The 17,822-nt window shown below is 37.2% G+C and overlaps 1 protein-coding gene across 4 annotated transcripts in view; it reads right to left on the reverse strand.

Moving 5' to 3' along the window:
- Nucleotides 1–15,005: 15,005 nt before the first annotated feature.
- Nucleotides 15,006–17,822, reverse strand: part of GUCY1A1 (guanylate cyclase 1 soluble subunit alpha 1) — a 49,431-nt gene continuing 46,614 nt past the window's right edge. For all 4 annotated transcript variants that reach the window (XM_036314548.1, XM_036314547.1, XM_036314549.1 and 1 more), the window contains exon 9: nucleotides 15,006–17,734. In XM_036314548.1, the coding sequence (XP_036170441.1) occupies nucleotides 17,533–17,734 (202 nt within the window). In that variant the 3' untranslated portion in view covers nucleotides 15,006–17,532. The remainder of the gene's footprint in view (nucleotides 17,735–17,822) is intronic.

Raw genomic sequence — 17,822 nt, forward strand, 5'->3', positions numbered from 1 at the left:
GTAGCTTAGTGTGTGTGGTGTCAAAAGAAACTCTGCCCGTTACTAAACTTCTCTACACATCCAGTAATGATCTGTGCTTGCTCCTGGTGGGATGCCTGATCCCATATCATGGCCAGGAACCATGAATCCAAAGTTTTTGACTGTCCAGAATTTGGTCTCTGTTGTTGTTTCTCAGAGCTAATGATGAACTATAAAAGGCCCATTACATAATGAGTAGACTTTTAATTAATCTAACCCCAGTCTGTAATCTAGGAGGCATTTGAATTAGTTAAAATTCTGAGCCACACCACAGAGATAAAAACTGATGATTAAAACTCTGTGCTTGGGGCATATGGACTCGATTGACAAGGGTGAGGTGAAAAGTGAGGAAGGGAAGGCAAGCGTTGCTTCCAGATCACAAGGGTCAAGTGGACCTGAGAAGCCAAGATGACATTCTATGACATGAGTAGTTAGCTGTGAGAACAGTTTCAACATGGTGAGAGAAAAGGTCAAAACTATAAAACTACTAGCATCCATACCCAGGGACCTATCTTGAGGCATAATAGGTTCAGAAATAATTACATAGGAAACAAATAAAACAATGACAAATTATAAAAGTACTAATGTTGAATAGTAAATTATAAATTTACAACGACAAATAATAAAACTATCAATGGTGAAATTATAAAATAAATTAGAATCTTTCATACCATGGAACACTTTACTTTGTACAAATATCAAAATATTAAACCATTATGAATATCAGCTGTCAATTTTAATTATTAAAATAGCCCATTGCTCTATAGAGCCATGAAAACACTAGATACGAGATGATACAGAAAGAGAAACTGACGTGAGAAACATTGATTGGTTGCTTCTCATACCTACAGCCTAGGTACGTGCCCTGTCAGGGAATTGAGCCTATTACCTTTCAGTGTATGAGAGACACTTCAACCAAATGAGTCACACCAGTCAGGGCAACCCTCAATTTTTTAATGGTTATACAGAATAAGGCGTCATTTGGATAACAATAACACATATACATACGCATTGCTATAAAAATGCATAGGAAATTTTTTTATCTCTGTTTTTTGTAATTAAAACCAGTGGCTGCCCTAGTTGGTTTGACTCAGTGGATAGACCATCAGCCTGGGTTTGATTCTGGTCAAGGGCACATGCCCAGGTTGCAGGCTCGATCCCCAGTAGGGGGCGTGCAGGAGGCAGCTAATCAATGATTCTCTTGCATCATTAATGTTTCTATCTCTCTCTTCCTCTCCATTCTTCTCTCTGAATAAAGTAAAAAGATATAAAATAAAAATAAAAAACAGTGACTGAAGGGACCAAGGCTTTTACTTTTTGCATTATGACCTTCTGTATCTTTTGATTGTTTTCTATTCACAGGTAATAATTTTTTTAACTTGTTAAAAAGACTTTTTCTCATTTCTCGACCTGTCTTCCTTTGAACAGCAGTAGAATGAGCTGTGGTGTCCTGAACTTTAGACTCTTGATAGGTAAAAACAGGGAAGAAAATTGCTCTCTAATGATGAAAATGAAGAAAGTTCACCTTGAGAAAGATGAGAGCAAAAATGAAGAATGAGCACCCTGCCAACTTTTTTTCTATCTCTGAAGTTCTAACTTCTACCGTCACTGTTCTTTTTGACCAGTAACTCTTTGAGCGTATCGCCCTTTTGTCCAACACCTACATGCATTTGTAAAGATGTTATACTGTGTGTGTTTTTTCTAACTGTCTTATATTCACTCAGAATCTCAAGGAAGGTCTGTTCACTAAAACTTTGCCAATTTTTGTTTGGCCCACAAGATACTACAAAGGATCTGCTGATCAGGGAGAGAGGTAGGCCACCAGCCATGGAAGAACCCAAAACAGGTCACTACGCTTCTGTAAACGCCCTATCCATGGTCCCTGCGGCTGACAATGGAGCATAGAAATCAGATCACAAGTAGGTTATGCCATATTTTCAGAAACAATAAATTGCCCTTTTCCCTGTATGACCCAAGCTGAAGAGAATCAGGGAGGAAAAGGAGAAGCCTAGGGAATGGCTTAGCCAGCCATTGTGTCAACCTTAACTATTTGAAAATCAGTCCAATGCATAAAAATTAAATAAATCAAAAGGCATACATGGCTTTCAGAAATGTCCACTGAAATGACTCACATTTTCAGCTAATAAAAATAAATTAGTAGCCTGGCTGGTGTGGTTCAGTGGTTCAGCATCGACCCATAAACCAGGAGGTCATGTTTCTTTCTGGTCAGGGTACATACTCAGGTTCGATCCCCAGTGGGGGGTGTGCAGAAGGCAGGCCATCAATAGTTCTCTCTCTCTCTCTTTTTTTTTTTTTAATAGTTCTCTCTTATCATTGGTGTTTCTATTTCTCTCTCCCTCAACCTTTCTCTCTCTGAAATCAATAAAAACATTAAAATAAATTAGTTGGGCGGTTTAAGTATTAAATACATATTTAATAAGATCTAATTTAGAATGCATTTTGATGGACCTTCAACTATGATTTCCGTTGTCTCTATATGACAATTCTCCCACATGACAAAGCGCATCAAACTGACATACAGAAACAAAAAAACCTGAACTGGTTTAACCAGATTCAGTGAGCCTTTAATGGTGCTTCACTTGAGAATCATCCATACCCTATTGAAAAGATTAGAGGGTAAAACAATATTCACTCCATTGGAATAATTCTAATGCTATTTAGTGGGGTTTTTTAATGCCTTATTTCTAAATAACATTTGCAACTAACCAAGTACTTTCACACACTTTGTCCCCTTTTCATTATCTCATTGGTTATGAGGGAGATAGTGTTTTGCTCATCTTGGCTGTGAGGACCTGAGGCCCAGAGTGAGGGATTCCTCACACATTACTAAGGGCCATCCTTTGACTCACTGACCCTATTGCAGATCTTAGATCCCAAACCCATAACTCTTTCCTTAAATATAACTATTTTCTCTTTATGTGTCTGACAGTTGGTGTTTAATGCCCAATAGAGTATACAAAAGTCAAAAGAAAAGTTATCTACAACTTGATAACTATGTAAATTGGGGGTCAGGGGAACACATGATTTCCCTAAATTTCACTTTCCTTATCTGTAAAACAAATATAAATAGTAATTTTATACCTCCTGTAAAATGGGTACATTACAAATAGTAACTTTTATAGCTTCTGTAGGATTTTGGTAAGGATCAAATGAGTTAACATATAGGTATGTATTTTATATAGAGTACAATTTAATGCACATTGGTTTTACTATATTTATTATATGACTCTCTGTCTGAATTATATAAATTTTTAATATTCTTCACATGAGAAAATACTATGAGGGAGAGGAGAAAATGCGATTCATAAGACTTCTGGTCTTTGGTCCTACAGTGGACAAGTTACTGAGCTCATCTAAACCTCTGAAAGTAAGGCAATCATGAAGATGAAATATGATGATATACGTCAATGATATATTACAGTGCTTGACACATGGTAACTGCTCACCAAATGTGAACTTGATAATCCATTTAAGAAATGTGTCTATAATAAGGTAAATAGTCCATTTCATAGGTGCTGAGTTTGAGTTAAGATAATGCTTAATCCCCATACTGACAATGCAGAGAATATTAGCCATGGTTTCCCAATTCCTTCCTTTATTATCAGTCCATACCCACAGGTTGGAGCCAAAGTTAGCAGAATGAAGCATCCCTTGATTTGTTCCATTCTACTAGTATTATCCTAAATGAATGAAAATCAAACCACCCTGGGTTATGTTTTTCTGCTCTACTTAACAAAGTAATGCACATTCATTTGACTGAACTGCTCTTATTTCTTTCTTCTTTGTACTCTGTTGCTTTCATTTTCATCCCTGGCAAGAAACCAATAAAAAACACCACAAATAATTGGCCATAATTCCCAAGGCTACTCAGACCTACATTGTGGGTCTGGCATAGAAATCTGTGTTTTTTTCCAGTCTAACCAAGAGTTTTCTCACATGAAAAAAAAAAAGGTACTGTAGAGTGAATTGAGTTAGAAAATCCTGAGCTGTGATGTGGATCTTCTCACATATGCAACATGAGGTATGCTTTAGTAGACAGAATAAGTCTTCCGCCCAACCCAAGGTGTTCATGTCCTAACCCCCAGAACCTGTGAATATGTTACCCTACTTGGCAAAAGGGATTTTGTACATGTGATTAAGCCAAAGATATGGGCTGAGCATCCTGGATTTTCTGGTAATCAGGAAGGAGATTATAAGAGAGAGGCAGGAGTGTCAAAGTCAGAGAAGGTGTCATATTAGAAGCAAAGGTGGGAGTGGTATAAGGAAGGCATCATGAGCCAAGGAATGCAGAAGGCCTGTAGATGCTGAAAAGGGCAAGAAAAAGGATTCTTACCTAGAGCCTCCAGAAGGAATGCAGCCCTGCTGACCTGGATTTTAGGACTTCTGACCTCCAGAAGTAGAAGGTAGTAAATTTGTGTTCTTTTAAGCCTCTGTTTCTGGTAATTTGTTATGGTAACAATAGGATACTAATACTACGGGCTGAGTATCTTTTCTGAATCAAATTCTGAGATCTCTCAGAAACCTTGATAGGGACTAAATGTATGTGTCCTCTAAATTCATGTGCTGAAGCTCTATCAAATCTTCAATGTGATAGTATTAGAAGGAACTAGAGCCATTGGGAGGTAATTAGGTTTAAATGTCATAGAGGGTAGGGCGCCTAGGATGGGATTCATGTCCTTATAAGAAGATAAAGAGACTGCTATGTGAGGACACAGCCAGAAGTTACCTATCTATAAGCCAAAAAAGCTGTCCAAGTTCTCTTTGCCCTCATAGGAAATCAAAGGTCTTAAGCACCTATCTGTATATGGGGGTGGGGGAGGGATTGTGGGGAGAGAGAAGGAAGTCAAAATGTTTGCCTCTTTTGTATGATGAAACAAAGTATTCAGGTAGCTCAGACTTCAGCAATTTATTGTCTTCCATTACAGGAGACTTGAAACCCAAGATCAAGGTGTCATGTAGGTTAACTTCTGAGGCTGAGAGAAGAATCTGTCCCATGCCTCTCACCTAGATTCTGGTTGTTTCTTGGCAATAATTCATATTGTCTGACTTGCAGAAGCACCACCTCAATCTCTACCTTCATCTTCACATAGCATTCTCCCTGTGTGTTTCTGTGTCCAAAAATCCCTTTTTAAAAATAAGGATACCAGTTATATTTGATTAGGGGTTTATCTACTTTAGTATGACCTTACCTTAAATAATTACATGTGCTAGAATCCTATTTCTAAATAAGGTCACATTCTGAGATACTGGGGACTAGGACTTTAACATATGAGTTTTGAGGTGACACAATTTTAGCCACAGCAATGTCTTATCTATGGTTTCCATGGAAATTTGCCTGCATCAGGGAAATCTCTGGAAAAGAGCCAAATTCCCTTATTTCAGCAGAGACTACTGAAGAAATTCCAAGACAGTCATCTCTAAAAAGATCTAAGGTTGGCATGAAAGACTACAGGAAGGGCTAAGCCTTAACACTGCCCAGCTGTTGCAATTCTTTCTTAACAAGCGTTATGTATGCATTTGGCATGCTCATCTCCCAATGTTCTAATAATTCACCAGGTTTCTGCTCAGAGGGCATGAAGGTTTTCTTTGCATTGAGGGTAAACATTGTTTTTTAATTTTTAAATTTATTTATTTCTTAAAGTATTACAAAGAGTATTACAAATGTCTCCTTTTTTCTCCCTCTTGACATTCCACCAGCTTGCCCCACCCCCCAGTGTCTTGTGTCCATTAGTTATTCTCACATGCATGCATATAAGACTTTCGGTTGATCTCCTACTCCCCCCAACTCTGCCCAGGGTTCCCACTGTAGTTTGACATTCTGCTCAATGCTGCTCTGCCTCTGTATCCATTTTTGTTCATCAGTCTATAATGTTTCTTATTATCCATAAATGAGTGAGTTCATGTGGTATTTTTCTCAGCTTCCCAGGGGCCATCTCAGTCTCATAGGGGCTGTCCCAGCCTCGCAGGGGCCATCTCAGCCTCACATGGGCTGTCTCAACCTCACATGGCCGTTTCAACCTCACCGGGGCCGTTTCAACCTCACCAGGCCGTTTCAACCTCACCAAGACCGGAGGGTAAACATTTATCTCTGTAAGTCTTGTCTGAAGAGGGTCAGAATCTTCCTCTAACCCAGGACTGTTCTTTGTATGAGTTATGGCAATGAGGTAGACTTGATATGGTAGCTTGAGTGCGAAGAAAGTCTTTTAGCCCAAAGAAATGCTAGCAACAACCAAGCCACTGTTCAGGCAGTGGCTTTGAACCTCATTTCTGATAGTTGGCATGTTGCTCCCTCCCTAATTCTTCCTCACTGACACATAACAAAATGGTGGAGCATATTACCCTATTGAACACGCAATTTAGTCACTGTGTTTGCTATTGATTCCCTTGGACTCTACATCAGCCCACAAGACTTCCATACTTTCTCTTTCTGGAAACCATGTTTCCATAGGCATCCTATCCTCATTGCCAAAATTGTCAATAACTGTGAATGACTTTGAAGGGTCTGAGATTTTACTCTACATGCAAGTTAACAAGTAAAACTGTCACAGTTTCATAGGTGCTGGCAGAAGATGCAAGCTTCCTGGGTTAGAGACAAAAGACTTTATGAATTTGGGTGCTCCTGCATTGGGTGCGTATATGTTTACCAGGGTTATATCTTCTTGTTGTAATGATCCCTTTAGTATTATGAAGTGGCCTTCCTTATCTCTTGTTATGGCCTTCACTTTGAGGTCTATTTTGTCCGATATAAGTATTGCTACCCCAGCTTTCTTTTCCTTTCCATTTGCCTGAAAGATATTTTTCCATCCTTTCACTTTCAGTCTGTGTGAGTCTCTTCTAATGAGGTGGGTTTCTTGTAGACAGCAGATGTATGGGTCATGTTTTTTTATCCATTCAGCCACTCGATGTCTTTTGTTTGGAGCATTTAGTCCGTTTACGTTTAAAGTTATTATTGAAAGGTACGTGTTTGTAGGCAATTCTGTTTTTGTGTGGCTGTTTTCTTTCTGAGCTTTTTATTTCTTATTTTTATACCAGTCCCTTTAGCATTCCTTGCATTGCTGGCTTGGTGGTGATAAACTCCCTTAGCCTTTTTTTGTCTGTGAAGCTTCTTATTTCCCCTTCAAGTTTGAATGATAGCCTTGCTGGATAGAGTATTCTTGGATTCAGTCCTTTGCTTTGCATCACTTTGTAAATTTCCGTCCATTCTTTTCTGGCCTGATGTGTTTCTGTTGAGAAATCATTTGACAATATAATGGGAGATCCCTTGTATGTAACTTTCCGTCTCTCTCTTGCAGCCTGTAAGATTCTCTCTTTGTCCTGAACATTTGCCATGGTAATTATGATGTGTCTTGGTGTGGGTCTTTTTGGGTTCACCTTGTTTGGGACTCTCTGGGCTTGTGTGACTTTTTTCTTCCCCACCTCAGGGAAGTTTTCTGATATTATTTCTTCTAATAGGATTTCTAATCCTTGTTCATCCTTCTGTTGTTCTGGTACCCCTATTATTCGTATGTTGTTTCGTTTCATGTTGTCCCAAAGCTCCCTTAGGCTCTCCTCCTGTCTTTTCATTTTTTTCTCCAATTGCAGTACGTTTTGGGTGTGTTTTGCTTCCTTGTCTTCTAAATCACTAATTCGGTCCTCCGCTTCTCCTAGTCTACTGTTGATACTTTCAATGGAGTTTTTCATTGCAGCTATATCACTCTTCATTTCTTCTTGGGTCTTACTTAAGTTGTTGATTTTTTCATCTGTTTCTTCTAGCTTCTTGGAGAGGTTGTCGATTTTTTCCTCCATCCGGTTTATGCACTCTAGGACCCTTATTCTGAATTCTTTTTCTGTCATGTTGCATGCCTCTGTATTACTTAGCTGCTTTTCTGGAGAGTCCTCCTTCTCTTTCCTTTGGGGGTTTCTTTGTCTACCCATGTTTGATCTCGCTGACATATCTAGACGTTGAGTCGTTCAGTGGCTGCTCCCTTGGTGGCAGTGACTCCTTGGTCTGTGGTTGCTCTTCGGGCGGTTGCGGTAGCAGCTGCTCTTCAGTTGGCAGCAGCTCCTCTGGTGGGTGCTGTTCACAGCTGTGGTGGCTCTTCTGGCTGGTGGGGCAAGGTTTCACGTACAGCTGCTGTTCCTCAGCAGAGGGTGTGGTGCTCAGGAGGTTGCTGTTGCTTGGGTCTGCTGCGTTGTTTTAAAGGCACAAAATACAACACAACAAGGCACCACGTACCAGGCACTATACACAAATATATTCACGATATTAACAACCCCAAATCAAGGTGACCACCTGAATTAAGAGAATTAGGGGATAAGGAAGAAGGAAGAGAAAAAGAGAAAAGAGAAAAAAGAAAAGAAAATTAGGGACCAAAAAAAGGAGTGCAAAAATGAAATTGGGAAAAAGGAGGGGGGAAAATAAAAGCGAGAAAAGAAAAAAAAAGAAAAAAAAAGAGCGAAAAGAGAGAATGAAGTGGAAGAGGGGAAGAGACTTTTTTTTATGAGGAGAATACTCCTATAGAACAGCCATTAATCCCAACAAGTTCCAGCAACAGCTCCCTGGAGATGAATGCAAACTAGAAACAACCAATAATATAACGATGAAAATAGAATGGAGAACACTAATCCCAAAATAAAATAAAGAGAAAATAAAATGGCACTTTAAAAAAAAATGATAAAATGGTAGCAGTAATAATGCTGGTTAAAAATAAGAAGGTAGTAATTAAAAGGGTAAAATCAGGTGATGGAAAAAAGAAGAGGAAAAAAAAAAAAAGAAGAAGAGAAAAAAAAAAGAAAAGAAAAAAAAAAGAAAAAAATTGGTTTCTTAGTTAAAAGGTGAAAAAAGAAAAAAAAAAAATATTGTAGTAGTGAAGGTCCTTTGGTTCTTCTATTCTTCAGTGTGGCTCGCCTTAGACCTGCCAGGTATTCAGGAGAGTGTTGAGTTTCCCTGCGATACCCTGTTCCTCTGTGTTGTAAACCACAGTCCTTATTTTAAAGCAAGCCGCATTTGTTTCCCAGACTGCCTTATTTTGTGTTTAGCAAAGAGTCAGTTTGTGGGTCAGCCTCTGGGTGGCAGTGTTCTGGGGTTGGCCTCTGAGGCTATAGGGCCTCTCTGTCCAGTAGAAGTTCACTGCCCAGAGCTGGCTGCGTAAGAGTTACCAGTGCTGTGTTGTTGCTGGGATTCGAGACAAAAGACTTTATTACTCACAACTATAGCAGCCATATCTTACATTGGTTCCCTCACCCCAATTTTCACAGGACAATGTGAAGAAAGCCAAGTGATCCCTGCACACACAGTAGGTTTCTTTAGAGGAGAGAAGCCCTACATTTAGGACAGCAGTTCTCAACCTGTGGGTCACGACCCCTTTGGGGGGTCGAACAACCCTTTCACAGGGGTCACCTAAGACCATCGGAAAACACATATATAATTACATATTGTTTTTGTGATTAATCACTATGCTTTAATTATGTTCAATTTGTAACAATGAAATTGGGGGTCACCACAACATGAGGAACTGTATTAAAGGGTCGCGGCATTAGGAAGGTTGAGAACCACTGATTTAGGAACACAATGGGTAGTAAGCATGCCTGCCCTTTGATCTTCAGGGGGACATTATTCTCTAAGATTATTTCCTCTACAAACATCATTTAAAATACAGAGTAGAACAAAGGCAGTCAGTACTCCTGTTTCTCTACAGAAATGCAAGTGATAGAATATTTTCTCCCAACAGACTGTGATGGAGACAAATTGACCCCGAAGCTTGTGCTATTAACAATTACACTTGGATACACTGAGTACAGTTTTATTAAATTTAGGGTATTTTTTTCTATTTTGATTTTATGTTATTTGAAAAACCAGAACAAGTTTTGTTAGAAATTGAAGCTTTACATGCCTAAAAAAAGTTACTTTAGTTATATTAGTACCTTGTTTAAAAATAGTTTTTTGAAAACAGATTTTGGTTATACATTGGGCTATGCATAGCAAAAGCCTGAAATGATGGTGGTTGTTGGTCCTGGGTTTCCATGCCATTATGTTGCGTTATGTTGGAGGGTTCCTCTCTTTGTAGCAGCAAGACTTAGACCAGAAAGAATGTATTTGTATGTTTTGGAAGGATAGTTTTTATTTTATTCAGTGGATTATTTTTCTTCTAAATAAAACTTACTTTAGCACTTTTATTATAATATTTATGTGGCAGCAATATCTAACAAGCTTCTGAGACACAGGATAACTTTTTGATAGACTTTGCAACTCTGCCAGAAGCAGAACTCAAACTAAACATGTTATTTAAAGCAGCTATGAAAGTTATAATAAAAGGAGTGTTGTTAGTATCAAGAAGGTTTTCAATGCAAGGTCCAATAACTATCCTCTTTCACAAAGAGAAAAAATAAATTACCAAAATTAGAAGAAGTAGAAGAAAACAAGGGCACCAATACCAATACACATTTACCAAAAGCTAGAGAAAAAAATGTTGAGAAAGATGTTAACTATTTGCTGAAAACAAACTTTACTTGACTATATGTGAATACCCAAGAATCATTTCAGAAACAAACAAACAAACAAACAAACAAACAAACAAAACCCACCACATAGTTCCTTTATTTCTCAAAAATCAATAATGGTCTCTTCTAAACCAAAAGCACAGATTTTTCTCAGTTATTCATTCTCTTCTTATTTTGAACATTATTTACTCTTTCCCCCTCTAAAGAACATGTTCTTAGTTTGAGAGTCTATGCTGTCTCAGTGGGATGACCTAGGAGTAAACTTAAGGAAGTTCCCAAACCTCTCAAGTATATGTAAGTCTTGAGTTAGAAGTTCATCTGCACATTTTGGACAGGGTGATGGTCTATATCTTTTATGTTTTATCCAGTTCTCAAAGTGATATGACTCAATGAAAGTGAAACCCACTGGCAAATGAAGCAGTTTCCAAAGTAAAATATAAAGATGCTATAGTAGGGTAAGAGAAGAAAATACTAAAATTTCTATTTACCTTCATGTTCATAAATAAGTAAAATAAGCTTTACTACGATATCACAGTACATAGGCTTGAAAGCAGTGTATTAAGTCTATTTATCATAAGCATTACTAATATTTATATTATAAATACTTACTTTTGATATTTATAATATATTGTCGGTGTACTAAAATAGTTTACTCATAGTGTGCAGGAATCCAAAAAGCTGGAGAACACCACTTTAGATTGGTGACTATCATTTCTGTAATGAGATTTTACAGTGTGTCTTTAATTTACAAGGGGCAAGAAGTGAAGGGGCAGTAAATTCTCAAATACTGATATATTTTTATTCGCTTCAATTTTGCAAGATACAAGTTATTTGGGGAAGAAGGAATAGTGAGGGAATAGTGCCTGCAGGCTCCACAGTCCTGAGTCATTGTGAGCATCTCAGAATTCCATGACCATTGTCATTACAATTTTCCAAAAGGCTTCAGTTTGCTACTGTAGAATATTTGGGTTTGTCCAACCTCCATAATAGCATTTTTTGTTTCTCTTCATTTTGTTTTAGTTTTCTGTGAAGCCAATTCATAGTTCTTCGATCAACACAGATGGGTTCAGCAACATTTCAGACTAAATGAACATCTTGGCAGATAATTAAAGATTTGGGCATTGTGCAAAGTCCTTTTCTGACAAGCAGCTTTCTCCACAAATGGTAAGATTTACTGGCAATTTAATATTGTGACATTAAACACTAAAATTATTGAAAGGCAGCTCAAACTTATCTAAAATTTTGTACCAGAAATGTCTGATATTAAGTCTTAGAGCTGCCATTTAATATTTTGTTCTGGTTTCTATCCCAATGTTTAAGTCTAAAATATTAACATTTTCCTGAAACTAAGTATGTTATAATGCAAAAAAAAAAAAAAATACACTGATGCTAAAAGAAGTCTGGATTTTAGAATATCACTTTTTTCACTTTGTGCTATTTAAAAAAAAATGAAATCTATGTATTTATGAAGCTTTTCCTTTTTTTGCATGCACTGAATATGGGGAAAAGAGGGCATACAGAATAAAGTAATGGAATAATTTTGGATGAAAAAGTGTGTGGATTGTGTGAGCGTGTCAAAACAGACACAGGTGTGATAGGTTAAGAGGAAAGCTACTTAAAGAGAAATAGTGATGGCAATAAAATGTAAAATGTTTGAAGTGGCTGAAAGTAAGAATATGAAAGGAGTGCACATCATCAACATAATAAAAGAAGTCTTTAAAAGGGACTCACACTGTACAGAACATCTGAAAGCAAAAACTTGCAGAGAAGAAAATTCAAGACAACAAAGACTACAACAGACTTGAATACTTCCCAAACTCCTGGCTTCTCAGCAGGATTCTTCCACTTCTCACTACGAGATACCAAGATTTCTCATGATTTGTGAAGAAACGCAACAAAGGGCATGCATTACAACACTGTATACCTCGGTTTAAAATTACATTTGTGTGTTCTCTGCTTCATAAAGCAAGCTGTCCCTGCTTTTAACCTGTGATTAGACAAGGGAATTGCATTTTTCTATCATCTCTGCAGCACTGAGTTTTTGTTTTGCGTGAGATTAATCTTTATTTACAGGAATTGCAACACCTCTGGCGTAGCCTCCTCTAGTGACTGGCTGCCCACCTGTCTCCTCATATCCCCTCCATCCTTCTACCCTTCAAATCTGCTTTCATTTAACTTTGCAAGAACAGCCATTTAAGAGTGACACAGCACCAAAGTGCACAATCAGGCAAAGCAAATTCTTTATGTTTTATTGTTCAGTGAAGGGTACTGACCTAGCAAGCCACCCCAACAATATGTATCAAAAAGATTTCATTTCAGCCCTAACCGTTTTGGCTCAGTGGATAGAGCGTCGGCCTGTGGACTGAAGGGTCCCAGGTTCAATTCTGGTCAAGGGTATGTACCCTGGTTGCGGGCACATCCCCAGTAGGGGGTGTGCAGGAGGCAGCTGATAGATGTTTCTCTCTCATTGATGTTTCTAACTCTCTATCCCTCTCCCTTCCACTCTGTAAAAAAAAAAATCAATAAAATATATTTTTTTTAAAAAAGAGAGATCCTGTTTCACTGATTAATACTTATTTCTCCAGGTAAAATCCATACACTTTAAACTACTACAACAATTGATTAATGCATTCTCTTTGAGATTAACTGTTGCTTTAACAGGGATTTGCATGTGGCTTTCAAACCATTAGATAGCCCTAGCTTCCTTCAGGCTTTCTATGTAAAGCTCCATTTGAGCACTTTCCAGATTGAGAAATGTCAGGGGGCCAAGTCCATCCCCAGAACTATATGAAATAGGTAGTCTCTTTCACTGGCTAGGCCCTCCATAGAACACTGCACTCCATCCTAGGACAGCTGCTAACCTAACCACAGGACAAGGCTGGAAGGGTCTGCTTTGAATGACTGGTAATATCACAGAGAAGAATTTGAAGGAAAGGTTAGTAAAATGCTGAAGCAACTTTTCCTTCCTTCCTACCAAAGGATGTGAAGGACTAGTGGTCTTGGAAGTAATAATGAAATTCCTATGCCAGACACCCAGCTTTATGTTCATACTTTGGGTAAAATACCCAGGATATAGCACAAACCATTTTCTTCTGAGATACAGAAGAATGTTCACTTGGTCATCTATGCAAATAAACATCAACCCTTACCCATGCTGTTTCTGACGCTGCCTTTCAAACACACACACATGATCAGACCATTTCTTCCTTTAGCCTTTGGTGTCTCTTTTGCCTACTGGTTTAAAAAGTGTTGGGGAAGGAAGTGGAAGCTAATGGTCTGCTTCTTTTTTCTGTTTTGCACTTTTTTTTTTCCATTTGTAAGATTTGTTTTGAACAAAACGTTTTATGGAAATGAATAATGATGATGAATACCGTCACCATCATCGAAATCACACATCTTATCATGAAAAAAGAGCCCTCTTCATGATCTGTAGCTAAGTGGTCTTTCTGTCCTTATTCTCTTCCCCTCCACCTCATCCCGGGCAACTTGCCACCTAGGACAGGCTATGCACCCCCAAGACTCCATTTCTTCGTGTGTGCTGGTTTACTTGCTTGGTCAAGTCCTTCTCCCTCTGCTGGATGAACTCCTCTAAGACCAAGACACTTCTCCAAGCACTAAGTGCTCCCACAGAAATTATTTATCTTATGTTCATTTTTAATTTTGTTTTTTGATAGAATGGGTCATGTCTTATCTTTGAATTCCAAAAAACAGCATTATTCCTGGCACATGGTAGTTATTCAAGAACTGATGATTAAATAAATGAAAATGAGTAAGTGAACCTATTCATATTAAGTTCAAACTTTGCTTTTTCTTACAAAATCTAGATAGAAATAAAAAGATGAAGAAAAGTGGGAAGACACTTTTAAACTCTATTTCTTTTTGCTTCTTGATGCAGACATCTTTAGAAAACAACCACAGAACTCTATGCTTGCTTAAGAAATAGGTATAAAGGCAAATTTATTTTGTGTACTGGACATTTAATAATTGGGCAAGAAGCTGTGAGTGAAAATAAAAAAAATCTGGACAAATGAAACAGCTTGTGGAATTCTCAGGAAAAACCATCTGATTGAAAAGCAGTCTTGGGACCCCATATTATTATTATTATTATTATTATTATTATTATTATTTAAAGTCTTCACCTGAGGATATTTTTCCATTGATTTTTAGAGAGAATAGAAGAAAGTGGGAGAGACGGAGAGAAACATTGATGTGAGAGAGACACATCAATTGTCTGCTTCCTGCACCCCCCTCAGCCAGGGCCAATGCTCTACCTACTTAGCTAAACCAATGGGGACTAGACCCCACATTAATTTTTAGGATAGTTATTCTGGCAACAAGATTCAGAACTCTTGCCCTAACCGGTTTGGCTCAGTGGATAGAGCGTCGGCCTGCGGACTGAAAGGTCCCAGGTTCCATTCCGGTCAAAGGCATGTACCTTGGTTGCGGGCACATCCCCAGTAGAGGGCGTGCAGGAGGCAGCTGATCGATGTTTCTCTCTCATTGATGTTTCTAACTCTCTATCCCTCTCCCTTCCTCTCTGTAAAAAATCAATAAAATATATATTTTTTTTAAAAAAGATTCCGAACTCTTAGCCCCCCACCCTGTCATAGGCCCTCTCTGTCCATTCTTTTCTCCATCCTCAATTCCAGTCCTAAAACAGAGCTCCTATTTTGGTCTCTGTTTCCTTGAGAACATACCTTCCAGATTCTCTGCTCCTGGCTACCATCAGTGGTCTGGATCTGGAAATGTATCCATAACTTCTATCCTCCAAATTGAATAGAAAGGGAAAGGAAATTCCTTCAAGTTTTTAGCACCCCGTTATGGACTTTGAATGCATTCTATCATGGAAATGTTGTATGTTCATGTTGCTTAAGGTCCACAAAGTATTCCATAATTAATGAGCCTTTATAGGCTGGCCTGGGGAACCTATCACAGATTATTTCATTTGTCTGGGAAAATACATGTTTGCTGACTTTTTTTGGATGAAATATCAAACTTATAGAAAGGTTGTAGGAATAGTACAAGGAATTCTCAGATAGCTTTTACTGAGATTATATTTTCCTCTATGGGTTTTGGGGTGAACTCACACACATTACAAACACACACAGAAAAAATATTTTTGAATTCTAATTAGCTTAAAAACTTAAGAAAACAAACTAACAAATTAGGGTCTACTTAAATATTTTTATAAAGGTGACATTTTATTGTATGCCTTTAAATTTCCTTTAATTCCTATTATTTTCCCTATACTAAGGATTGCATTACAGATGGAAAAATGTATTTGTCTTTATTTTCCTTTTATGTATTTTTATTAACTTCATATAATTGTAAGATTGTAACTATATTTTCCCAACACCTATAACAATAAGATTGGTATTTAATGAGACACATTTAGTCCTTTAAAATATTGGGGAATCAGTAAATAATAATCATTGTAATATCTATAGTGGTACACATGGGATACTAAAGGCCAATCAGTAATTACTTTTCATTCCTGAGGTTACTATGGGGTAGACTGGGAACTAGTGAAGATAATTAAATAATTTTTAAATTGAATTATTTTTTAGAACCCCAAATAAGAGTTCAGTGTATCTATGGCTATGCTAGTAGTGATTTAAAAATTATAATGATCATTTTTCTCTTGCTTTGAAGTTGAGCTCTTTTAAAATCAAAGCCCTATTTAGGTTCAGTTCACCAGAGATCTTAGACTAACATCATTAAAAATTAAAGTTCAAGCTCCAGAAAAAAATGTTTAAAATTTTCCATAATAAAATCACAGCATAATTTTCTTCATCAACACTAACATTCTATTTAAAGAATATCATTGAGATATTTCCACTAGAATAAAATATTCACAGATGTGTACTTAATGAGACCAAAAACAAAATAAAACAAAACAAAAAAAACCCTCATGATTCTTAGGAAATATACACACACTAAATTATTCAACACAAGTATTTAAAAATACAGTCAGAAAAAGAACAAGTCTTATTTCCCACTTGTGAACTTAAATTTTCTTATTGGAACTTTACATGGCTCAGCATGGCAATAGAGCATGTCTGCTGAAATAGAGCCACATTCCTCTGTGTGTTGTGAGTGGGGTGGGTGAATGTATGCATGTTGTGAATATCTTTTTTCTGTATTTTATAGTTTGTTCCCTAAATGCTTACTATACTCCCATGTTGCTTCTGGTTAAATTAAATCAGAATGATATTGCATTTTAATATAGGCTATCAGCCTCTTTTATACTGAATACTGTAAAATAGAAATGAATGGATAAGAATGAAAATGCTAATATGAATTAAAACAGCCTTTACCATATATGGAATAAAAAATGTCAAACAAAAGGAAACATTTATTGTTAATGACACATTATGTGGTGGAGAATATTTTTATAAAATAATCTTTGATATTTACAGAAGACCTATTTTATATTCATATTGCATCTAACCCAGAATTGCTTATTTCCTTAAAAATAAAAAAAGAAAAGTGCAACAGAGAAAAACCTCAATCTACTTTGTTATATAAACTAAAAATTAAATGAGAAAATGTAATAAAATTCAGAGTTGAAAAGTTCCAAGAGCTTATGGTATTGAAGACTATAATTTCTGTTCAAAAGCTTTTGTAAGGCAATGCTATCACAAACACACTCTAATAACCATAGCATTCCACCAGGACACAAGATTGCAAGTGACTCCATCACATTGTATAGGTTGCTACAATTACCTGATATATGTACAATGTGCTAAATTTTGAGTACAGATAATAAGTGATATATAACAGAAATCTCCCCCAGAGGTCACTTTTCAAGGTTTCTTTTTTTTATTTTCACTGAAGAGCTGAAGTATTGAAGTGAATACATGTTTGTCATGTTAAGTGGAAGAATAAGTAGATCGTGAGCTCCTGAAATTTTAATACTGCTTTTATCCATCTGCATCCTAAAGTGCTCTCAGAGATTCCACACATTCTCAAAGGAATCAAACCCCAAAGACTAATAATCAGGGACATATTTTGCTAATCTATTCCTGATGCTTTGCCTAAAAAATTGGCATTGCCATCTTCAACATTTTTCTTTTGGAACCATGGTTTTGAATTTGTTGCTTGTTGATAAGCTTCCAGAAAATGACAGATTCCCGGAATTTCACTGGGGAAGTTTGGTGGAAGTTCCTCCCTTGATCGAGGGGTAAAGACAAAACCTGGACAGTCCTTGAGTAATCTGAAAGAGTAAAATAAAAGTATTACCCTCTTCTCAAGAAAAGACAACATAAATAAATGAATATTCCTCGAAATATTAATAAACCATG

Source organism: Myotis myotis, unplaced genomic scaffold (genome assembly GCF_014108235.1).
Source record: "Myotis myotis isolate mMyoMyo1 unplaced genomic scaffold, mMyoMyo1.p scaffold_m19_p_6, whole genome shotgun sequence".
NCBI classification, from domain to species: Eukaryota; Metazoa; Chordata; class Mammalia; order Chiroptera; family Vespertilionidae; genus Myotis; species Myotis myotis.